The 25,673-nt window shown below is 37.5% G+C and overlaps 1 protein-coding gene across 1 annotated transcript; it reads right to left on the reverse strand.

The window, feature by feature from the left end:
• Positions 1 to 2,310: 2,310 nt before the first annotated feature.
• LOC110849354 lies at positions 2,311 to 15,015 on the reverse strand. Its single transcript, XM_022096758.2, has 22 exons — positions 14,660 to 15,015; positions 14,061 to 14,344; positions 13,527 to 13,736; positions 12,124 to 12,861; positions 11,574 to 11,702; positions 11,250 to 11,501; positions 11,023 to 11,076; positions 10,746 to 10,802; positions 9,813 to 10,411; positions 9,384 to 9,609; positions 9,269 to 9,316; positions 9,121 to 9,213; positions 8,587 to 8,781; positions 7,927 to 8,076; positions 6,817 to 7,224; positions 6,088 to 6,222; positions 5,741 to 6,019; positions 4,874 to 4,903; positions 4,778 to 4,796; positions 4,647 to 4,711; positions 3,576 to 4,263; positions 2,311 to 3,054 (listed from the first exon to the last, which is right to left on the reverse strand). The coding sequence occupies exons 1-22, from the start codon at positions 15,013 to 15,015 to the stop codon at positions 2,544 to 2,546; spliced, it is 5,526 nt and encodes a 1,841-aa protein (XP_021952450.2). The 3' UTR covers positions 2,311 to 2,543.
• Positions 15,016 to 25,673: the final 10,658 nt, after the last annotated feature.

The following is a 25,673-nucleotide window of genomic DNA, read 5'->3' on the forward strand; positions in this document are numbered from 1 at the left end:
TAATTGGCCCTGGTAAGTTTCTGGAGATTTAAGGTTACGTTTTTTCTAATTTGAATTTCGTGCATGGTCACAACTTAGTAAAAAATCATTCGGTATGAAATTTGTTACCAAATTATGCATAAAATTCGAAAATTATTAACACGATATTGAACGGTAACAAAAATAATAATTTTTCAAATTTAAATTTTTGACATTCGATTTAAAATGTGGTAAAAAATCGTTACCACTCGGTAGAAAATTTGGTTACCAAATTATTTATAAAATAATGTACGCACCCATCGACCACATGATATCTCTCCTGAACTTTAGGATTTGCCGCGGGAAATCCCAAGTCCAAAACCCTCCCGCCGTTATCACTCTGAACTGGCTTTTGTGTCGCTAAAGGGTAATCCATCGTTTCGTTGGACGCGCACGGAATAAAAATCAAGTTTCCGCAACGGAACGAATTTTCGAGCGATTTCGCGCGCATGTCGATGGCTTCTCGATGATCCCAAAAGTCCCATTCTAAAAATACTTTGCGCCCGCCAAGATTATGAATTCCCGCAGAACTGTCTCCGGCTTCCCTGTAGAAAAAATTAATGTGGTAGAAAGATCAAAAATTTTCTGCAATTGTAAAATTTATATTTTTGTATAAGTCATTTTGAAAGTAATGAAATTTACGCAGGCCTTAGTAACTTTGTAAACATAAATTCTGTAAACTTTTACAAATTTTTAGAAATATTTGTAAGGGAAATTAGTTCCCAAATTTTAAAAACTTATTCAAATCAAGGGCGTTTTCTATTTTGTAGAAGTCTGTAAAATTATTATTTTTTAATCCACGAATTTACAAAGAATTGCGTGAATTGCCTATTGCATAGTTTACAAAGCTAAAGAGATGGAAGTAAATATGTAAGCGGTTAAATTTGTAAACTTGTACAGTTTACATAGTTGAAAATTGTACGAAGCATCTCAAAATATCTGGAAAAAACTATAAACATTTCAAAATTTATTTATTTATCGACATTTGGCGTAAAAATTTTGCCAAAATTTGTCAGAATTTGTCAGAATTTGTCATAATTTGTCAAAATTTGCCAAAATTTGTCGAAATTACTAAGAACAAAGAACAATTTCGTAATAAATAAATCTGAAATTTCCTCTGAAATTGTACGGAGCATCTCAAAATATCTGGAAAAAACTGTAAAATTTATTTATTTATCGACATTTGGCGTAAAAATTTGTCAAAATTTGACAAAATTCTCCAAAATGTGCAAAAATGTATCAAAATTTCCCAAAATTACTAAAAGAAAGTTACAATTTGGTACTAAATAAACCTGAAATTTCCTCTGAAATTATCCCAAGTATTATTTCTGTTCATTGTTCCCCAGATTGAAATTTTTAATTCAAATCTAAAAAACCTCCATACTCACGTGATATATAAATACGCCACGAAATAAACGTGCGGATCTATCTGTACCGCCCTCCTCAGGACGACATACGTCCTCTTATTCTTATCCCCTTTCGGCGCGGGAATGTTATCCTCATCCCCCGTCAAAATTATGACGTCAACCCCGCCATCGTTCCGCTTCGTTTCGTACACGGCTTCCGCAATGGCGTCCATCGGGTCGAGGTGGCGATACGTGGTTTTGTGATTTAGCGGGTCGACAAACTGGAGCAGGATGGCGTCCCCTTCAAAAGACAGGATTGGAACGGCGGCAACATATTGTTTTAAATCGGATACGAACAAGTCGTTATTTGGGGAGGGTGTTGGGTCGGAAACTTCGGCAGTTTCGGCTTCTTTTTCGGTGGACCCGCCGGCGGGAAATGATTCTTCGTTGGAGGAGTGGTGTTTGGAGGTGGATGGGTGGGAATTTATATTTCTGGGGGATGCGATGGCAAGGGAAAATATGGTAAGGAGGAAAAATCGCGACATTTTTGGGGGAGGGGAGAAGAAGCAAGGTTGTTTAGTTAGGTGGATATAAATGAGCAATTAAAGTTAATTGTTTGGGGATAATTGTTATTGTAAACATGCAAAATAAAGATGCAAAACAAATGAAAACTTTCACCAGGAAATGACCCAGAAAAGAGAGTTCTCTCTTTTCGATTAAATTGTGATAAAAAATTATGATAAAGTAGCTGTCGAGCGAATATTTCTGAAAGTAGTCTTCAAAATTAGGGATTTTTGGCAATTTTTTGGTTTTTGACTTTGTTTCTAAATCATTCTTCTGCTTATTAAATAAATTATATAAATTTTAATTTGAAAATATATTTTTTTTAATCATTCAAATTTAAAATTTAAAATTTATTTCAAAAATCGTGGATTTGTCCTCCTTGTGTAAAAAGTATCTTTTTGCACTTTAATTTTTTGTCTGGAGCGAAAAAAATTTTCCAATTCTAGATCAATGATTCTTTTTTTCTCACCTTCTTTTTGCGCATGCGTTACATATTATTTTTTTAATGAGACGAAATAAATAATTAAAATGTTATAAAAATGTGAATAATTTAAAATTTGCATATTTAAATAATTTAAAATTTGCATACTTAAATAATTTACAAATTTGCATAATCTACGAATCGAAGGCACAATAGAGCAACGTTCTTTTATAAATTTCCTTGTCGTTCGACTTCAAGAATGCGTCATACGTTGTGAGTACATCCTGTCCATTTTGAATCGGGGTGAGCCCATTGATATAAAAGTGGATAAGTCCCGCCAAATGGAACACGTTTTCGAACGCGGCTTGTTTTTCGGCGGGAGTATATTTCGTCGAGAAAGAGGCGACCATATAATCCTGGGTGACCTTGGTGAGCGCAGATTTTAGCGCTTTGACCATATTCCTGCTCAATTTGATTAAATGGGGCCCTGCTAAACTCTTGGCTTGAGTCAAGTGCCGAAGTCCGAAACGCATCATGGTGACGATTGTGGGGTTAGAGTTGTTTAAGGTGAGCGCGACGACTTCTTTAAGGTCGGCGGGAGGCGCGTCGGGTTTTAATTGGGCGACTATTACCTGCGAGAAGGAGGCAAGTTGTAGAGCGCGGGAGAGTAGGGTGGATTCTTCCAGGGTGAGTTTGCGGTTTTTCCTGGATGGGGTAAAATGAGAATCAACTTAATGAAATTAGAGACCTGTTAAGGTTATAAACTAGTCGCGCGAATTTTAAACCATCATTTTCAAACAGAACTATTAATTTTCTAATTGGTTTAGGATTTTTTTAGATTTTGGGGAAAAATTTGTACTTCAATTTTCAAAGGTTTCAATTTTCAGAATTTGAATAAAAAATGAATTAAGTATGTAAGAGTTTAATAACTTTTCAATTTAAGTAATTTTGTTAGGATTCTTTCAGAAAGTCTGAATTGTAAATTCAACTAATAACATTGCAATTTGGTACATAATATGTAACATTTGTCAAATTATAAAAAAAGTTCTAAAGTTACTCAGTTTTAGAAACAAAAATTTGAAGTTTGATTGATTTAAAAATAGATTTCCCGTCAGACTTAGCCAAAATGCTGAGGACTTGTGAATTCATTTATTTAAAAACAACTTAGAATTTTGAGTAATTTGGACATTTTGCCTAATTAAAAAAACATTTCCCGCCCAACTTACAAAACTGCTAGGTCCTCCGGTACCGTGAAATACTTATCAGCCCCAACGATCAAGTACTTCTTGGTCAACAATTCCTTCACCTCTTTCACCTTACTTTCCAGACACTGAACTCTCAACAAGGTCAGAAAAAAGGTCACGACGGCGTCCCCATCCAATCCGCTAAGTTTCCCAGCCTCCCCGGGCGCCATCTTTTTACACGGGCCGAACCCAATAAAGGCGGCCCCTGCCCCGGGCGGGTCGTCTTTTCCCTCCAACCCGACCCATCCCAAGGTCGTGAAAAGGTCAACATTACTTTTCGACGTGACCTTGACCCCGGGCGCTTGGCGTCGTTTCCTTCTCCACATCCCACCAATTCCCGTGTTCATTACGCCCTTCACGGCACCCTTAAGGGTTTCCCGCCCTATATTTCCAAACGCTGATTTTCCCGCGGCACCCACCGTGGCGTCCATGCCGCGCCCAATTTTGCCTAAGAATGACCCCATTAATCCCCCCGTGGGGAGAACGGAGTCCAATTTCCCGCCAATCCCTTCCGCTATGGTGGACCCGATTTGTGTCGGACCGGTATTATTTTCCCCCATGAGTTTGTCCGTTATTGCGATGGCGGCGGCGTCCTTAGCCATTGAGGAGAAACTGCCGTCGTCCGGTTGTCCGCCGATAGCGCCGCCGGTCAGGCCGGATAAAAGCCCGCCTTAAAAAATTTGAAAGTATTTTGTTTGGACAGGAAAATGAGGTATTAGAGAGGTTGCGAATGGGTATTTTTTTGTGATTGTAATTTTGATTGTATACGGATCACCTAAATATAAAACTTTTAGCTACAATCGAAATCACAAAAAATATAAAAGCCCGCCTAAAAAATTACAGCTTACGAGGCTTTTATATTTTTTGTGATTTCGATTGTACCTAAAAGTTTTATATTTAGGTGATCCATATACAATCAAAATTACAACCACAAAACATTATAATCACAAGTTGTGATTGTAATTTTGATTGTAAATTGGTGATCCACCTACAAGCTCACAAAAATACATTTGCGCAATCTCTCTATTATGAAAAGAAATATTCTATTTTTACCAGCTGCACCAGTCACCCCGCCGAGACCGGCGGCTAGCCCGCCATTGGAAAGTATATCGCCGGCACTTTTGAGGAAGAAAGTTTACAAAATTAGGCGCGAATTTGCCTTGAATTGTTATTATTTATTTTACCCGAGTGAGCCTAGTATACCTGCAGATTTTTTAAAAATTGGTTATATGCGAGTAAATTTAGCTATGTATTAAAAGTCAGGTAAATTTAAATCTTACCGCCGCCCGTACCCAGCCCGCTAAGTAAGCCTGTTAAATGTAACGGATTAATTCAACATTCTCCTGGATGGAGGGTTATATAATGCATCGTTGGAAGTTTGAGTTTTTCATGCCAATTTTTAATTCAAAATTTCTAAAAATTCCTTCCATTTTACAAATTTTAAGACAAAGTGACACTTGAAGGGAAAGTAAATTTTTGCCAATACAAAACTATCGATTTGAAAATAATTAGCGAATTTATTTTTTAGGAAATATATCCTTCAGAATCTTACGTTAATTTACAAAGTTACGGAATTCACTGAATTACAACCAAGTTTATTATCACAAAGGAGCTCGTTACCTAAGAAGTCTAAATGTAATTGTATATTTAAATATTAAATATTTACCGTAACCGACGCTCAAATGCAACAATTAAAAAAAACTTGTGTATTTATGATTTGACAAAAATTATCTTTCGTAAAAACTTAAAAATATGATTTGCAAAAAAATATGTATTTATTTTTTGAGGGAATTTATTGAAAATAAATTGCATTTTTTTCAAATCGATAGTTCTGTCGTGTGAAAAATTAATTTTGCACTAAAGTATGAAAACTTGCATTTAACTCAAAATTCATGAAACTGATGCCATTTTAGAAATTTGCATTAAAAGACATTTAATCAGGGATACTATGCCGCGCATCAAGTCGCTATCCTATGTTTCGTAAAAATCGTAAAATTATTGTGGTTTTAGAAATTTGAAATCAAATAAACTGAACATGGGGGTAAGGTGAGACGAAAAATTCGAACATCCAATCGCGCAATTAATTAAGCTTATCAGAATAAGAAACTAAATACTTAACTAAATATTTATTAATTAAATTTAAATACCTCCTCCAATACTGCCCAAACCGCCTAACAAACCCCCACCACCGCCGCCCAGGCCCAATCCGCCTAATAAACCGCCACCACCGCCTCCAAGGCCTAATCCACCCAGTAAACCGCCTGGACCGGCCGGGGCTGGTGCCGCGCCATCTGCCGGTGGTGCATCTGCGGGTGCGGCATCTTGGCGCTCTTCGCGCGCAAATTCTTTTTCAAGCTGTGCCTCGAGTTCTTCTTCGGATTGAGACAAATAGTATGATCTCTTCTTACGACGACCGAGAAGCCCGCCTAAAAAAAATTTGAAATTGAAAGTCGGTAACGGATTTAGAAAGTAAAATTGAACTTTTAAATTTTACCAAGTCCGCCAAGAAGCCCACCAACTTTTTTGGTAGGGACGCCAGAAACAGAGATTTCAGGCCCTAGTGGAGTTTTGGCACCGACTTTTTCTGCAACTCCGGACGCTGGTTTTTCGGTGGTGGTGACGTCATCATCTTAGGGAAAAATACGAATAAGAAAAAAAATTTGGGGGTATAAATTGATTTAAGAAATTGGGAAAATCAAAAAAATAAATTATAAAAATTCGAAATAAATTCCAAATTTTAAACAAATTCTTAAAATTACGAACAAAAAAAAATTGAGACAAGAAATATTGAAGTAAATAGATTGTGAAAAATTACGTAAATCAAAAATATAAATTCTAAAAATTCTAAATAAATTCTAAATTTTAAATAAATTCTTAATTCCAAATTAGTTCATAAAATTACGAAAAAAAATTGAGACCCTAAATTTGCACAATTAGGAAAAAATTACATTTCACAAAAGTTTAAAATTATGGAAAACAAGAGGACGCTAAATTTTAAAATTATGAAAAAACTAAACGGATCTAAATTTAAAAAATAGGAAAACCCGGAAAAAATAGACCTGCCAAGTTATTACAAAGTGGGAAAAATAGAGGTTACCGAATTTTTTAAAATAGGGAAAAAACTAGAGGGCACAAAATAAAAAAAAGATCCGAAAAATGTATAATTTCAAATTTAACGTAAAAGACGCCAAATTAAAAATTAACATACTTTTTAAAAAATCACCTTTATCCTCAGGCATCGCATTTCTCCTCCTGCGCCCTAACAGACCGCCCAAACCGCCGAGTAAGGTTATTGGGGCAGCCGGTTTTTTGGGCGCCGCCGGGGCTGCTTCGCTTGAGTCACCTTCACTTTCCTTCTTCTTATTCTTCTTTTTCTTCTTCTTCTTATCCTTTTTCTTCTTTTTCTCTTTTTCGCCCTTCTTTTCATCGGTTTTCTTTTCTTCGGGTTTTTTCTCGGCGGGTTTCTTCTCGTCTTCTTCAGATTCCTCTGATTCTTCATCCTTTCCTGGTTTTGGGGTGGTGGTGGCTGCGCCAGGTGGCGCTGGGGTGGTGGCAGCGTCAGGACCGGGAGTTGTTGCTGCGTCATCATCATCAGGAGATCGACGACGTCGACGACGACCAAGAAGCCCGCCTTAAGAAGAAAAAAGTTAAGGGTTTTGTGGAAAGTTTGAACTAAAATTTTATGTTACAAATCAATTACGTTCAGAAAAAGATAGATAAATGTCTAGAAATTAAACAGGAAGTAGGCAAATTCGTTTGTTAGCAAACGATTTGTAGATTTTTTTAACCCCACAAACGATAGGAATCTCAGTTCTTACTGGATTCTTTTGTAATCCAGGAATTAAAACCAATTTGTTTTAAGTTGGAGAAATTATTGGAAAAATTAGAAGTAAAGTTGTTTGTCAATAAAAAAAGTCATAAATAGATTTTCTGAAAAATTTGACTATTTCAAAAAGGATAAGATTTTAATTTTTGCTTCGAAATTCCATGAATCGATGAAATAATTCAAGGAAAACTATTTTTTTAAGTTTGAGAAATGTAGATTTTTCGATAATCATTAGCAAAATGATTCAATTATCGTTAGAAAACATTCAATTATTTTGCTGCACGACATTTCAGGAATCGCGCGAAAAGTCAAACTATTGTTTTAAAGTTAGAAGAATTACTAGGAAAATTCAGAAAATTGATATTAGTTGGACAAAAAATTTTCAAATTTTTCGACAAATTTAGTACGATAAATGATTAGAATTTCATTTCTTCAAGAGAAAACTCCAAGCATCATTTTTAAAAAAAATTGCGGGGAAATTTACATTTTTAAATTTTTTTCTCTTACCCACTGCACCCAGGAGCCCTCCATGCAGGCCGCCCTTATAACCTCCATGTGTGGTTACAACTTGCACAGTTGCGACCGGGGCGGGTGTAGTTGTCGCCCCTGGTTTCTCAGTCGTCTTTCTGTACAAAGCTGCCACGACGTCGTCGGCGGCTAAAAGCGAAACAAAAATCATATTTAAGTCGAGGTGGGAAATAAAAAATTTAAAAATAAAAAAGAAACTTGATAAGGTGAAACACAAAAAAAGCAATACAGTAAAACTAAAACGGTGATTACAAAATTTTAAATTGATAGGGCGACAACTTTAAGCATCAAAATAAAACTTGGAAACTCGAAAAAATATAAAGCTCAGGAAAGCGGTAACTAAAAAAATTAAAATAAAACGAAAACTTGATAGGGCGGCAAATTCAAAAAATAAAAATAAAACTGGATAAGATGGAAAATCAAAAAATATAGAAATCAAAAATGCAAAAAAAATTAAAAAAAGAATTTAATTAAACTTGATATGGCGGCAAATTTAAAGGCCAAATACTAAAACTTGATAGGGCGGCCAACATTAAAAGTAAAATTGGATAACATGAAACATTTAAAAAATGTAGAACCTAGCCCAGGAACACGAAAAACAAAATAATATGATGTCACATTCAGCGGCAAATATCTGACCTTTATCTACATTTAGTTCCGTCGTGGTTTCCGGTTCTGCAGTCGTGGTAGGTTCATCGTCCGGAACGCGGCGTTTTCTTGAACGCACATGGCCAAAAAGTTGGTCAAACATGGAAGGGATGTTATTTTGTGGTTCCTCCTCCGCTTGTCGGGCGTTGATCGTAATTCTGACCAAATTTGCACCATCGTCGATGTCTAAAGGACGCAAAAAATAGTTTAATCATGCCTTTTTAAAAAAAATTACTTAAAAAAACGCCCTTTTTTTGGGAAATTTCAGACTCATTAGAAACTTTTTGAAATACTCATTTTTACTCTAATTCTGATTGTAGACCAAAAAAACACATCAACCGGGAATTCAATCCAAATTCAAATTATTTGACGCTAGAGCTTGCTTTATCCCATTCTTGCAGTTTATTGTAGAAATAAGCGCTCAATTTGAATTATGAAATTATGAAAATCCCCGCATTTTGTAGGCGGGATTTTTTCCACCAATTTTGGCTGAATCGTTAATCAATTTAGCTTTGGATTTATTACCGTCAAAGAATTTCGCAAAATTTTGATCCTCCTCCATTCGTCGAGATCTTAGAGTTGATTCCAAATCCCGCTTTTTCTTGCGACCAAGTGTACCTGAGAAGGAGCCCTTTTTTGAATTTGAAACACAAATTGGTAATAGTTTCCTTACCAAAAAGTCCAGATCCTAAAGATCCCAACGTTCCCGCCAAAGTGTTTCCTTTTTAAAAACCAAACTTTTTTGAAACTCCCTCGAAATTGGAACATTAAAAAAATATATTACATACCTAATCCTTGCCCCGTACTAAGAAGTCCGGATCCCACAGAAGTCCCCAAATTGAACAAACCGCCCCCAATTCCGGTCAACGCTCCGCCCACACCTGCCACTGTCCCGCCCAATACGGAACCCACCCCGCCAACCAGGTCGCCATCTACAATTTGACCTAAACCGTCACTCAGCCCGACGCCCAGACCGGTAACCAAGTTGCCGACGCCTTCTTGAAGTCCGTCAACCTGTTTAAATAGAAACTTATCAGAAATATTTCGGAAATTTAAAGATACTTAATAAGGGTAAAGTGGGATTAAAGCCTATGATAGATTATTTCGCCTTAAGAATTCAACGATTCGGAATGAATTTACTCACACTAATCTGAGATTAGTTTAGTGTTAGTAATCCGAGTTTATGAGATTAGTAATAAAAAACGTGCCACCCTTACCACGTGTCCAACACCGTGCCCAGCTCCCGCTAATGTTCCACTAACTCCGCCTAACGTTTGTGTCAAACCATTTCCCAAGTTTGCCAGAACACCCGTGTTTTCTCCCGAATGTGGACTGTCTGATATGGACGAGGCAGCATTTCCAATTCCCGCTACAAGTCCGCCAAGCGCATTCCCCAAAACATTGGGATTCTCACCACTTCCAAGAGAAGCACCTGAGTCGGCGGGAGGAGGAGGGGCACCGTCCGCCGGGGGAGGTCCACCCTCAAGGGGAGGTGCACCCTCTGGGGGAGGAGCATCTGGCGGGGGAGGATCTTGACGTCGTTGCAGGTCAATTTCGGATTGTGCTTCGATAGGTTCTTGGTTACCGAACTCCCGCCGAAAATCGGGGTGTTGTTGTTCTTCGATGGGTTCAGGATCAGAGTATTCCCGCCGAAAATCGGCGTGTTCTACTTCGTCGTTATCGTGGTAATCGCTGCGTCGATGGAAATGAACGTCGGGATCGTTATCGAATCGGAATTCGTTTTCGGCTTCGTCATAACCAGGATAAGGTTCAAGGTCGCGACGTTTTCGGTTGAGGAGAGGGGCCGAATTCGGGCCTAAATTGGGTACAAATTGGATAAATATGTGCTTAAAATGAGAGTGGGGCCCAGCTTTTTTGTTACCTAGGAAATTTTAATAGCCACACATTCATATAAAAGATAAGAGATCTTCGAAAAATCGAGCTAGAAATCTAAAAATGCCCAAAATTGCATGTGTGACTGCTAATTTTTTGATCATTTTCGTTTGAACGAGTAAAATTTTTGGTGAAAAATTGAGCGTTTTCGTAAATTTGGAATACCGACAAGTTTCGAAAATTTTGCGCAAAATTGTTTTATCGCGGGTAACAAAAGAACCAGGGCTGAGGAATGGTTTTTTATTGTATTTAAGTACCGAAAGGTCCCATGTTGCCGTCACCTAGATCCAGAATCATGATGTCATCCACCACCTCTGCACAGAGTAGTACACTCAAGATACATAAGTTGGTAACAAAATTGTCACCGCAGTTCTGACGACAATGGTAGTTTGGTAATCGCGATTTACGAGACATTTAAATTTTAAAGGTTTAAAGCAGTTATTGTTCGACAACAAATTTTGTTACAAATTTTGTTACCAACTGACGCATGCGTTTACAAAAGTTAGTTGACACATGTAAATTGAGCAAGCTTACTTCGTACGGAACGTTTCCCATCGTCGCTATTTAAACCGTAGTTGACGTTTTCCACTACAAAAAGAGAAAAAAATTAAATTTGACGCCCTTTAGTTGGAGAAAATTTCATGGTAAGAATTACAGAGGACCAAAAGTTTAATTAGTCTGCTTTTTCCGCTAAGCTTAGCTTTTTTGGGGTAAAATGATGAAATGTAAAATCTTGCCCTTTCATAAATATAATTAATTACCAGATCGTCGAAAGAATCCAAATTTTTTGGGTTTCGCGGGTCCCGCAGCATCCATGGATCTCCCGGTACCGCCACCGCTACTGCCACCGCCACCCATCATGGAACCGAACATTCCCATAGCGCTAGAAGCCGCCCCGCCAGCGGCAGACATGCCTCCTTTCGCGGAAGAAAAAGCGGTACTCGCCGCGCCGCTAACTTTAGATTTACCGAGGCCCAAACCGCCTAGGAGCCCGCTTAAAGCGCCACTCCCGCCTGGGGATAAATGAGACACATTGTTAGTATGTTTAAATTGAAATTTTAATTTTAAGTTTAATTTGAATTTACTTAGCAATCCACCCCCTGAGACTGCACCGAGCAGACCCTGTCCCCCACCCCCCAAGAGTCCTAGGCCTCCCGTTAATCCACCCAATTTATCGGTTAAACCAGCAACTGCTTCCCCGTGTAAAATGTTACCTGTAAAATTTGAGGCAATTATAAATTAAGGCGGGAAGATAATGATTCAGGATTAGATTTGCATAAAGTTAAATTCCCTAAAATTTCCTCAAATTTAGAGGAACTATGAGCAAAACTGAGCATATTTCCTATAGATCTCCCAATTTGTTGTAGCAATTCATACAATGAAATCACGTTTTAATTACATTAACTTACATTTTTTGCATTCTTCAATCAATGAAACTTGTGACATCATTTTAATTGCACGCAGTATAAAAAAATTTAGTACTTTACTGAAGCTTTAAACAAGTAAACTTTCTAAAAAAAATACAAATTTGTCGTAATCTTTCCGCATGTTTATCATTGTTTAAAATGTGTTCTCAAATTTTACGACAGCATTTTTAAAACATTACCAGAATTTTGTAAAAATTTTAAAAATTACCCGTCAAATTCCCCAACCCTCCCGTTACACCCTTCAACTCTCCAGAAACCACGGTCCCCAAGGATTTTCCTAGCATCCCCATCATCCCGTTCATCGCATCCTTCGCCGCCGCCACTTTCTCCCCCATCGTTGCACTCGTGGCAATTTTGACTCCCGCCGTTTTTGCCGTATCTCCCACCCCGCTGATCGTATTGGTCACCTCGTCCTTCACGCTATTCAACGCTAGTACATTATTCAGCGGGAGAACGCTGTTTAACACGGGCAACGTCGGTAACGCCGGTAACGTTTTTACCGCCCCGGTCAAAACGGGAATCAAGGCGGCCGCAATGTCGGAAACGGCACTCTCGTCAAAAATGTCACCCAAACCGGTCGTTTTTTGAAACAGGTTTTGAAGCGCGACAGCCTCACTTCCTTGGAGCTGAATTGCGGTCGAAAGGGGTCCCGCGCCCCCGCCGACGAGCTGGGTGATGACGTCATTGTCCACGGAAAGGGCGGGATTTGGATGGACGAGTTTCACCTCGCCCCCGTTCAGATTGGGCTTAATGTTGAGGAGGCCTTTGAGGATAAGGGTGCCCAGAATGCGGCCCACGTCGGGGGTGAGGGTTTTATTGGCGGCGATGAGTGGGTCCGAGAGGAGGCCGAGGACACCAAGTTGCTTGAGGAATTCTTGTGCTACTTGGGATATCGTGGTGGAAATAGCTTTCGCCTTGACGACGGCGGCGGGAACGTCGACGGCGGCTAAAACATTGAATTTTTGACAATTTTAGAGAATCTAAAGGTTCAAGAATTAAAGACTCGTAATTAGTGCAGATTTTTGTACAGCGGCGAACGATTGAATTTTTGAAAATTTTAGTCACGATTTGATGACTCGCAATTCATGCAGATTTTTTTACGACGGGAACGTTGATGGGGGCTTAAAATTGAATTTAAAAAAATGAAAGGGATGGAAAAAATTGAGAAATTTACGAAATTCATGAGGATTGTTGGAACTCTGTAAACTCTAAAAACGCTCTCTGCAAAACTGTAAACTCTGTAACTCTGTTCATTTTAAGAAGATTACGAAGGAAAAGTAGACCGTTTTTAGAAGAAAAAATATTTCTAACATAGTGTCTCCAGTTGTTTTATAGCAATATATGTATTCGGTGAAAAATTACGTGACCTCGTGAAGAATAACGATTTATAAAATTATTTTGCAAGCAAAATTATTTAAGTGAAATTTTCTAAGATTACTGAAAAATATCGAAATAAAATATTTACATTCTTAAAATCATTTTATAAATTTCATACAATCATAAGGATGAAATTTACGAATATTATGAAAAAACGCGTTTCTTCAAAATTTGAAAAAGAACACAATTTTTTGTACATTATAAAAAAATGCACATGAGCGTAATTTTGTTTACCCGTTGCCGCCGCTATAGCCACCTCCGCCCCGACCATGGGATCAACGGCGGGAGCAAGTTTCTTGAACAGGGCATGCAACGTGGGTTTTGCCGCTTCCAGGATGGATTCTCCAATCGCCGTAGCGCGAATGGTCTTCCCGAAGAACATGGCTTGCAAAGCGTCATCGTCCAAGTCGGCGAATAAATCGTAATTTGCTGCCACATTGAATCCTATGAACAATTTTGGCGGGGCACGTGAATAAAATTTAACATAATACTCATTACCAAACTCGCCAAAATGAACACATTTTGAATCATTTCTCGCCCTCCGGGAATTTATTTTTAAATTCTGAACGAAAAATTAGTGGTCCGAAAGTTGATTAATGGAATGCGGTGAGTTTTAAAAATTTAGATAACCCAGTTTTGATAAGTACCAATTTCTCTGAGGGTTTCTTAAACTCGAGATCTCCTACTTCAAAAAGTGTTAGAATCTGACGATTTTGACGATTAGTCTCACGTTAAAAATACCGATTTTTTCCGCAATTTTATTCAAACCTGAAGTAGTTACCGCCTGGAATTTAGGCAATGCTGGTGGCGGTGCGGCCAAGAAATCGTCGGGATAATCGGCCTCATCCGTCTCGACGGTTTTTGCCTCTTCGAAAACATTGTTATCCGCATCGTCCACTCGGCACGGTACGAACGGGCTGGAATGACAGGTCGTGTGGCCGAATGTGATGGCCTCGTTGCCATAATGACCACGATGGTCCCACGTGTCGAATTCGACGAATTTCTTGCTCCCCGCGACATCGACGGCGTCCTTCGAGTCGGAAGGGGCGTCTCTAAAATAATTTTAAAACTGGATTAAATTCAACAAAATCGAAATTCACATTTAAATTGAAACTTGGTAATTAATTTTGGAATTTTAGATTTTTTAACAGCACAAAACAATAGAAAATTTTATCAAAAAAAGGCCTCAGAACCTCATCGAATTTTTCATAATTCGCTCCGATTATTCGAAATAAAATTGTTTTTTTCCTGCAAACTTATCTTGTGGCCCGAGTTTTAAAATTATTATCATCAAAATAACACCATACAACAATTTCAAATTTTCCGCGAAAAAAATTCAAAAATTTAAAACTTGCCGTCATACTCACCTCACATAGGCGTACATGACCCAATAATTTTTCGGGTTATCAAAAGTCTGCCTTAAAACTACGAAAGTCCTCTTATCCTCCGTTTTTGGGAGGTGATCTTCCTCTCCCTTCAAACCCACGACGGCCTTCCCTTCATCCCCCGATTTCCTCTTAAAAACCAAACTTCCTGCTTTAGCGCCCTCAGTGCGGACGTAACCGGTGTCTTTCTGAGTTAAAACTATGTCCTGCGCAAAGGCTCCCTTTTCCAGTAAAGTTTGGGCCTCTTTTTCAATCGCGGCGAGATACGCGTCCACATCGCCGGCGCCGCCGCGAGAAGGCGCCACTAAAAGCGCGAAAAAAAGGGTCGCGCCCCACATCGTGAGGGTGGCGCGAGATTTAAATTTTTAAATTTAAATCCGTAATCCGAAATCTTTTTAAATGTTTCCGTATGGTTTATCGCCCTAATGATAAAACCATCCTCGTTTTAAACAACTGACCTGGTTAACGAACTGGGACGGAGGGTCATTGTTTGGAAATTTGTTTTGGAAACAAAATTTCCAAAACAATGGGACATATAATAAGCGTGAACTTCCTGACGATCCTACGTGGTTATTGTGGGGATAAAATTGTGCATATTTTTTTTAAATTGTGCATGTTTTTTTCCAAAATTGTTATTTTTTGCAAAAAAATGTGTAAAAATTAGAGAAATCATGGTTAAGAGCTTTTATTAAATTCATATGCGTGCATCTTTTTACGTTGGGGAATTTTTGGATGTTTGAAATATGTGGGATTTATTTTTTTATGCATATTTTTTTGTATTGTACAATTTGAAAAAGTTGCAGTTTTTGAACTGTTTTGAATGTAAAAGTGGAATAAAGTTTTATTAAAGAAAACAACTAATTGTTTTTAATTTTCCCACCAATCTTTTAATCTTAGAAATATTTTAGCAATGGGTTTGTCTTAATAAATAGTTTTTAATAGAAATCATATTGGGGTTTATTATTTTAGAAATTTCCACGCTTTTTGAATTTTTCCTAAACTTTTCGGATGTAGTTTTAAAATTCTACCCGAGCGTTAGAAAAATATTATTTAAAGTTTAAATGTGCAAACAAAAATGTCCAATATTCTCCTAAATTATTTACACAAACGGTTAACGGTGAAACATTTAATTAAATTAATTAATACACTTTTTTCCCCCGAGATTTTTTTTCCTTTTTTATTTCGCAGAATTTTTGAAATTACAGTTTAAAATAGGTATTAACCTTATTCGCAATTTCCGCCTTGTTAATGAGATACCAATCGTCGAAGGCTTCTTTGGCCGGTGTGCCGTGCAGGACGGGACCCAAACCGGCGTAGTAAAAGTGGATCAGCCCTCCCAAATAGAGCAAATCGTTATTCGTCTCTTTCAAAACGATGGTGCATGCGGAGCACGGTTTCATTCGAAAGTAGTCTTGAAGTAATTTGACAAATCCGTATTTCGCGGTCATCGCTTTATTTCGGAGAATCGTCATGGCGTGGAGGGCATACCTGTTCAAAAAGTTTTTTTCATTCAAAAATTATTCAAGTCAAAATTTTTAAAACAAAATTATTCATTCATTATTCATTTTATCTAAATTTGAAAATAAATACGCACTCATTAATAATTTTTTATTCATTTTATCTCAACTTATTTCTTCATTCAATTTAAAAATTTGGAAAAATAATTGATTCATAATTCATTCATTCAAAATTTGGAAATAAATATTTACTCAATATTCATTTTGTAATCATTTTATCTCAAATTTGCCTTCTGAGATGGATTTCTCAATTTTCCCCGTGTGATAGAGTGAAAAATGAGACTAATTTTTCACTCTATCACTCATTTAATGAGTGATGAATAAAATTAATCACAAGGAGAAAATTGAGAAATGAATGAATATTTAATAAATTTATTAAATATTCATTCATTAAAAAAAAATATTCACTCATTATTCATGAATTTAATGAATAATGAATGAATAATTTATTTAAAGAACGTCCGGGAATGAATGGGAATGCGCGCTCTAGCGAGTATATTGACAAATCAATAAACCCGCGAACTATAATAATTTAAATTTCTGAAAGCCCACTTCATTAGGGTCAATTTGGTATATCACTCTTAAATTTCAAAAATGGATAAGGGTAGAAGAAGCTTGTTTGAAAGGGAGCTGTTAGCAAAACGAGTGATGGAGTTCTACAACACGACAGCCAACCGAGACTCCAAGGTGACCTGGAACTTTTTTAAGCAGGAAGGAATTCCAAGTTCAAATGTGTATTCCTACATAAAAAAGTTCAAGGATTCCGAAAATGTGCAATTCAAGAAGCCAGCTGGTCGTCCGGCGAAGCTAGCGACCACTCGAGTGAAAAATAGAATTGAAAAAATTTTCAAAACCAAGCCATCAACGTCAGTAGCTGTAGCTGCCAGGAAAGTCAAAATTTCCAAAAGCTACCTGGGGGAAATTAAGGTCCATAAATTAGGAATCAAAGCAAGGACCAAAAAACCTGCACCAAATTACAAGCCCGTACAAGAAAGTCGGATCAAGGATTGCTGTCAAAAATTGTTGAAGAAAATGCGTGGAAAAGTAGTGATCCTGGATGACGAAACGTATGTTCCGGTTGACCCTTCAAATCTTCCAGGGCGTCATTTTTGTCATAGCTCGGATCCCTCTGAAGTGGCTTATGAAGAAAAAGTACGAAAAAAAGACAAATTTCCAAAGAAATATTGCATTTGGCAATGCATCTCCAGTCACGGACATGTATCAGACCCGGTAGTTCTCGAAGGGAATATCAATCAAGATATTTATCTGAAAAATTGCGTCAAGGCTGGATTGGAAGCATTTATTAATAGGTTTCACAAAAATGATAAAGTTTTGTTTTGGCCTGACCTCGCCACTTGTCACTATGCAAAGAAAGTGACCGAGTACCTCAGAAAGAAAAATATTGATTTCGTACCAAAAGATATCAACCCACCTAATGTACCCCAACTCCGCCCAATCGAAAAATTCTGGGCACGTTCTAAGTCAGTATACTCCCGGCTTCAAGATGTGCCTGACACCTTTCGAAAATTCAAAGGACGATGGAAGAAAATCACCTCGGAAGTGGCAAAAACTTCGGGAAAAAATTTAATGAAAAATCTTCGCAAGAAAATCGAACTAGTCGCCAACGGGGGTGTGGCGGCCTTAGCTATTAATTAAATTATGTAGGTACGTATTTGGTATTATACATATGCAAAAAGTTTAAAATTCCGATAACTCATTGTGATTTTATGACCACATTTTCAGACCATTCCCATTCATTCCCGGACGTTCTTTATTTATTTATTTTTTCTGTAACTTATGTGAACAAGGCTTACTTGTCGGTGGCGAGGTCCACCCCCATGAGTTCGGTTTGAACGAAACCATACATTTTCGGAGAGACTGCAAGGCCGTCGAGGGTTGATGGGGTGGCTTTCGCGCCACCTTTGAGTGCCATGTAGCCCCGGGTGATAGCCTCTAGTTCGTGGATGATAGATATGAGCCCGGTCTCACGGCGGGTGAGTTTTTGGCGGGAGCTAGAAATTAATTCAAATTGTGATTTGTAAATAATTTTTAAAAATAGGACGAGAAAGTTATTAAGGAATATCGGGTTTGTAAAATAGTAAAATATGTTATATATTAGCCTTAGTTCGTAAAAGGTTGTAATTCGTCACAAATTTTACAGTTTAAAACATTTGGATTTGTTTATAAACTGCGTAATTTTTGCAAAATTAGCTTTTAGACATTAATATTTTTTTTGAATTTTGTGCTAATGTTTGTAAAATTAATTCGAAACTCTTTTGTAAACTGGAAAAATTTTGGAACATTATTTCGTAAACTTTGCTCTTTTTGTAAAATTGTTTAGTAAACTGGTAATTTTGTGAAGTTAGTAATTTTTGTAAAATTATTTGATAGCATGTATAATTTTGTGAAAACTTATTTTGAAACTGGGCAATTTTCTTTTCTTAAAAAAAGTTTTTGAAACCTGGAAGTTTTTGTAAATTTACGACGTTACAAAGATTTGCGTTAATCCTCTTACCGTAGTTTGCAGTCGGGGGTGATCTGCAACGTTTTGTCGGGATTAAGCTCTAAACACTTGGATTCGACGACGTGTTTAATTTGGATCAATTTTTCTTCGGAACACTGCGTTCGAAGGAGTTTCAGCACAAAAACTGCGGCATGTTCGACATCAGTGGTGGCGAGAAATTCGTCCGGCGTGGGATTTAACCAGGGACACGATCCGTACCCCATGAACACGATGGAGCTCAATTTTTCCTGGATTAAAAGTTTGAGATGTCTCGTTTTGAATTAAATAAAATTTGAGATGACTCCCTACGTATTAAAACTTGAAATATTTACTTTTGTTTCAAAATTTGAGATGTCTTGTTTTCAAGTAAAAATGTCAAATGATGTCAAATTTCTAATTAAAATTCTAGACGTCCCATTTCTAATCAAAATTTAAGATTTTTAATTATATTTGAGAGTTCTGGTCTGATTGCTAATTGAAAATGAGGGTTCTCGTGTTCAATTAAATTTTAGAAGTCTCGTTTTTACTCAAGATTTGAGATATTTGAAGTTTTTTGTTAAGTTTGAGTTAAACTATGAGATGTCTCGTTTTGAATCGAAATTTCAGCCTTTTAATTAAAGTAAAATTTGAAAGGTCTCGTTTTTACTTAGCATTTGAGATGTCTCGTTTTCAAATATAATTAGAGATATCCAATTTTGAATCAAAATTTGAAATAACTAGTTTTTAATTAAATTTGAGATATCTCCTTTTGAATAAAAATTTGAGATTTACCGTCATTTGTCATCATTTTATCCCGAATTATGTATTTCTACCTTAATTTTATCCAAATCTGGGGTCGAAATGTCTTGGGTGAGCCATCCGTAACGGGTGAACATGTCCGTGTCCATGTCTTTCGAGGCGGCATTGACACCTTCGACGGAACGTCCACCGCCCAAAAGACCGCCGAGGAGCCCGCCCCCGCCGAGAAGTCCGCCGAGAAGGCCTGGGAGAAAATGATATTCAATATGTCACTTTTTAATGAAAATTTGAGATTTTTAATTTTCAATTAAAATTCGAGACATTTTTAATTAAAAGTCCACACATCCCATTTGAAAATTAAGTTCCACATGTCTGGTTTTTATTTTTTTTAATTCGACATCTTCTCAAATCCAGATGTCGCTTATTGAATTAAAAAATTGAGATGTCTCACTAATTAAATCTTAGATGACTCGCTTCCAATTAAAATTCGAAATTTCTAAATCTCGTCTTTATGAAAATTCTAGATGTCCCCCTACTAATCGAAATTTGAGATGTCCCTTTCTGAATTAAATAAAATCAAAGATGTCTCTTTTTGAATAAATTACACTTCGAAATATCTGGTTTTGAATAAAAATTCGAAATTTCTCATAATATCATTTTACCCCGAACTATTTCAATTTATTTAATCGCACCTCCATTCCCGCCGCCACCCAATAATCCCCCAACGACTTGAAGTCCCCCCACTAAGCCGCCACTTCCTAGTGCGTTTCCTAATATCCCGCCAAGCAGGTTGTTCCCGCCAGCGCCACCTGAATAAATTAAATAGATCAATTAGTCTCGTAAAAAACATAAGAAAAGTACTTTCTGACCAAGGACCCCGCCCAAAAGTCCTCCTTAAGAAGGAGGGAAAATCAAAAACTTTATATCTATTTCATTTTCTCTAGAAAATACTGGGAAATTTAAAATTCAAAATATATTTTTTTTAATTATTACCAGCGCCACCTCCCCCGCCAAGTAATCCACCTAAAAAAGAATGAAATGTAATGTGTCTGTCGCGGATCTTAGTTAGCCAGGGTTTGAATTTCCCGCTCTTTGTCACTTTACCCAAAAACAATCTAGGCTATGATGTATTTAAACATCTTGACATGACATATTTTTAGCCAAAATGACACTGAGTGGTAGTATTCAAATCTTAATTGCTCCAATTGGATCAGTCTTGCAATAATAATAAATTTGTCTGTAACGCTATTTCCTCCAACCCACCAAGGAGTGGAAGACCGCCAACTAGTCCCCCTAATTAGGAGGATGCAAATTTATCTGATTTATCTATCTGAATAAACATGTATTTCCAAATCCCGCCCAATTTTCGAATAATTTGGTTTTTTTAAGTGTATCCTAAATTTGAATTATACAACATTTAAAATTTGCTAACCCACGACTGGAAGCCCGCCAACAACCCCGCCCAAACCGAGAAGACCGCCTTCGCCTATACAAAATTGGGGGAAACTGAGAAACAGGGAAATATGAATTTTAAATATATATGTGTACCTCCTCCGAGAACTCCTCCCAATAGACCTTGTTAAAAAGGAGGGAAAAGTAAGATTTCATTTTTTATAACGAACAGCGGGACATTAAAAAGTCGAGAAATATCTTACCTCCGCCTGTACCATTCCCGCCACCTCCGCCAAGTAGCCCGCCTAAAATTATTATGTTTGTTTATGCATTTTAAGACGCAATCAGCAAGGACTATTTGAATTTCCCACTCTGAGCCATTTTACCCCAAACAAAGTTATGGAGCGCTAAAATTTAAAAACGCTCGCTGATATTACTTTGATGGGGTAATACGACACAGAGCGGGAATGGTTGTTCGAATCTTTGTATTTGGGCTGACATTAAATTTGTCTGTAACGCAATACCCACCAACGACTGGAAGCCCGCCAACAACATTGCCCAACCCGAGAAGACCGCCGCCTTCACCTATAAAAAATTGGGGGAAATTGAGAAACCGGGAAATATGAATGTGAAATACATATGTACGTACCTCCTCCCAGAACTCCTCCCAGTAGCCCTCCTTGAAAATGAGGGAAAAGTACAATTTCATTTTTTATAACGAACAGCGGGAAATTAAAAACTCGAGAAATATCTCACCTCCACCTGTACCATTCCCGCCGCCCCCGCCAAGTAGCCCGCCTGAAATTATTATGTTTCTATTTAAGTAATTGAGTGGTTATTCATTTTACAGCAAGGACTATTTGAATTTCCCGCTCTGGCCCATCTTACCCCAAACAAACCTATAGAACGCTAAAATTTAAAAACGATCGCTGAGATTAATTTTATGGGGTAATACGACACAGAGCGGGAATAGTTGTTCAAATCTTTGTATTTTAAGACAACATTGAATTTGTCTGTAACACAATACCCACCAACGATTGGAAGCCCGCCAACAAGTCCACCTTTTAACGAACAAAAAAAAAATTAACTTAAATATTTTTATATTTTATTAAATTTTATTTACCCACGACTGGAAGCCCGTTAACAACATTGCCCAAACCGAGAAGACCCCCTTCGCCTATAAAAAATTGGGGAAAACTGAGAAACAGAGGGAAATATGAAATTATGCTTAATATGTGCACCTCCTCCGAGGCCTCCCAACAGTCCTCCTTAAAAAGGAGGGAAAAATATAATTCAATTTTTATAACGAACAGCGGGAAATTTAAAATTGGGTACCTCCGCCCGTCCCATTCCTGCCGCCCCCGCCAAGTAGGCCGCCTAAAATTATTATATTTTTGTTTAATTTAATGTTTGTTCTACTTAAATCTTAATCAGCAAGAACTATATGAATTTCCCGCTCTGTGTCATTTTACCCCAAAGAAGTCTACGGACCGCTAAAATAAAAAAAAGTTCCCGCATATATTTGATTTATTTAGGGGTACTATGACTCAGAGCGAGAGTAGTTGTTCAAAAGCTTGATTTTATTTATTAATTTGTCTGTAACGCTATTTCCTCCAACCCACCAACGAGTGGAAGACCGCCAAGAAGTCCGCCTATTTATTTAGGGGGACACAGAAATTTATCTAATTTAAATAATTTCATCTGCAGCGCGCACATTTTTGTAAAAACTTTTGTGTTCTCGAGTGATCGAAAATTCGAAAGTAATACAAATTTTAGTAAGCGAGGGAAATTTGAAATTTAAATAATTGAATTTACTTTACATACCTCCCGCTCCTCCGAGAAGCCCGCCCAGCAGTCCACCGTCTTTCGCATTTCCTAAGGATTAGATCAAATATTGGAGTAAAATTTACTCTGCCAGGTTGGTAACGACTAGTTACAGAATTTCAGTAATAATATTTGTCAGCAAAGGCAAAATTTGTTTAAATTGTCGGTAAAATTTTGTAAAATTTTCGGTAAAATTTGCTTAAATTTTCGGTAAAATTTGCTTAAATTGTCGGTAAAATTTGGTAAATTGTCGGAAAATCTGATCATTTTTTGGCAAATCATTGGTAAATTTAAAATCTAAAAATTCGACTCCAGTATTATAGCAGATTTAAATTACATTAACAATTTCTAACCCATTATTCGGTCACAACTCGGTAAAAAATGTTACCAACAAAATTTGCATATAAATAGCACTAAATCAGATAGACCTCCCACATTATTTACTAACTTTGGTAACAAATTACCAACCCATTCCTACCAAAATGTTACAATTCGCTTAACAAATTCTCTCTCCCGTAACGCGGATTTTTACCAAACCGGTAAAAATTAGCAATCTAATAATCCCCCCAGTAAACGTTCTACTGCCAAACCGGTAACAGACTTTTACCAAACCGGTAAAAAAAACCCACCTAATAATCCCCCCAGTAAATCGTTCGCTTGTCCCAACCCTAAGGCACCCGTGACTCCGTCAAGCACTCCACCGCCACCCCCATCCCGCCGAAATTTCGCTTTCGTCTCTTCACTAACGAAACCATTCGGATCGGAGAAGAAGACCACATCCGTTCCCGCGATAGAGCGCTTTCGCGCTGGCGCCGTTTTTGAACCTGGAGCCACCGATGCGGCGACATCTTGCAGTAACCCGATCGTTTTCGCAGACGAGTGCAGCGCAGTATTTATCTTTGCCGCGCCAATACTTCCGAGCCATTCCGACGTCAAGTTAGAAAAATCCACGCCGAAGGAAGCACCTAATTTTGTTATGAAAACGGGCACCGCGGCCGCCGCGATGACGGCGCTTTGCGATAAGGTGCTTTCTTGATAAGCGATTACGGACGTTATCTTCCCGACAGCTTGGGATTCTTCATCGGTGTTGTCGAGATCCCAGAAAAAGTCGTAATTTTCCTAAGTAAAATTTGAAATTGGTGAAATTAGGGATACTTATTTATTGCGTTTTGCGGGAACATAAGCAACATTTTTCAATTTTTTGGGGAACTGAAAAAAATAATGCATGACATATTTCTGTCAAAATTTTTCTTTCTTTTTGAATATTACTTATCAGGAAATTTAAACATTTCTAACACAATGTTTGAATTGCTAGCACAACTTTAAATATAGATATTTAAAAACTTTGCATTTAGCCCCATGAATTTAAATTTGTGCGGGAAATTTAAATTTTACAGCAAATCTACGAAATTCACAAAAAAATTTTAATTTTTAAATATTTTGAATAATTCAAATAATAAATTTAAGTTGAATTTGTTCATAAAACTCTCAAATTTGATGGTTTAGGATTTAGCTCCTGGGAAATTTAAATTAACCGGGAAAGTTTAAATTAACCGCGAAAATTTAAATGTCCCCCTACCTGCGGATCATATCCCGGCATCGCCTTCATAGCAGTGACCGCTTTTACATCCTTGGGTTTCTTACTGCCATCCGCGGATCCTTTCTCGTCTTCAATATCGGCGGGATCGTACTCCGCAAATTCGAGCGCGCTTTCTTGATCGTGCTTGGTGCAAAAAGTCCTTATTGTTTTGTCACACGTGGTCCAGCCGAAGGCGCGATTGGAATTTCGCGAACCACCGCGATGATCCCAAATATCGAATTCGATCCTTTTCTTTTGTCCGGCAATGGTCACGATTGAATTGGCGTCATCCGCGCGGACGGGGTCTCTGAAAAAATAAAAATTTAAATTTAAATTCTTCCGCTGGTTTATGTCTAGATTGCCGGATTTCAAAAGTGACACATCAATTTTAAAATTTTAATGTAAGATTTACCACTTAAAAAATAACAATTGGTCCATTTTTAAAAAATGCCAGATTTTAAAGTTGAATTCTGTTTTTGAATATAGATTTGGTTATAAGTAAAATTTGTAGGTTCAAGGTTTGATTTGGTGAAAGATTTTATATTCTCAAATTTTATCACAAAATTCAAAATATCACAAATGCAGAATTTTGAAAAACTTGTGCTAAAACATGGATTAAAATTCTACCGGGAAAATGTCTCCCTATAAAAATTGAATTAAAAATAAATTTAAATTTCATCGCCCACGTGTCTCACTATGAAAGTTAACTTTAAATTCTACCGCAAATGGGTCTCGAGATTAGAAAAAAAAATTAAATTCTCCCCCTCAGCGCCTCCTCTCAGTATAAAAAAATTAAATTCTTCCCGCGGTTGTAGAAATTCACAAAAAATTAAATTCGCCCGCCACCTTGTTTCCAAAAGAAATAAAATTTCTTCTACTTCACGGTAAAAATTAAATTTAAATTATCCCGCTACCCCTATCATCTTCTCACTTTACCCCCTTACCTTATATACGCGTAAAACACGACATAATTCTTCTCCTCTTTTGAAACTCTTCTCAACACCACGAAAACATTCTGTTTTCCCGTCGATTTCAAAAAATCCTCATTATCCGCCAGCACCACGATGTCCTTATCCGAATCGGATTCATGTCTGTAGAACACTTCCGCACCAGGCTTATCTGGGGAGATGCCGGGATTCGAATAAATCGTGAGTTTGTTGACACGATCAACTTTCTGGAAGAGGAAATGATCCCCGACGAAATTTGAATCTTCGAGCAATTTCACTTCCGACTCGATCACGTAAGCGACCGGGTCCGGTTCGGATTTGGTGGCGGGAAGCGTTGTCAAGGCAACGATTAGAAGTAGCAGCGGGAAAAGTGAGGGAGTACCCATCATGTTCTTATCGTGAAAGATAAGACCAGATGTGTAATAATTTTATGGTGGAGTTTGGTTGACACACAGACAGAAAAAAATTGGGCGATGTATGCATTGTTGACTGCAGA

Source organism: Folsomia candida, unplaced genomic scaffold (genome assembly GCF_002217175.1).
Source record: "Folsomia candida strain VU population unplaced genomic scaffold, ASM221717v1 Fcan01_Sc004, whole genome shotgun sequence".
NCBI lineage: Eukaryota > Metazoa > Arthropoda > Collembola > Entomobryomorpha > Isotomidae > Folsomia > Folsomia candida.

Excerpts from the sequence above, each read along its gene's own strand:
- LOC110849354 (XM_022096758.2), bottom strand. The coding sequence starts at position 15,015 with ATGTGGGGCGCGACCCTTTTTTTCGCGCTTTTAGTGGCGCCTTCTCGC. Across the intron at positions 6,020-6,087 it reads TGGGCTTCTTGGCGGACTTG|GCGGGCTTCTCGGTCGTCGT; the intron begins GTAAAATTTAAA and ends AATTTTTTTTAG. Across the intron at positions 4,264-4,646 it reads CGGGGTGACTGGTGCAGCTG|GCGGGCTTTTATCCGGCCTG; the intron begins GTAAAAATAGAA and ends AAATTTTTTAAG.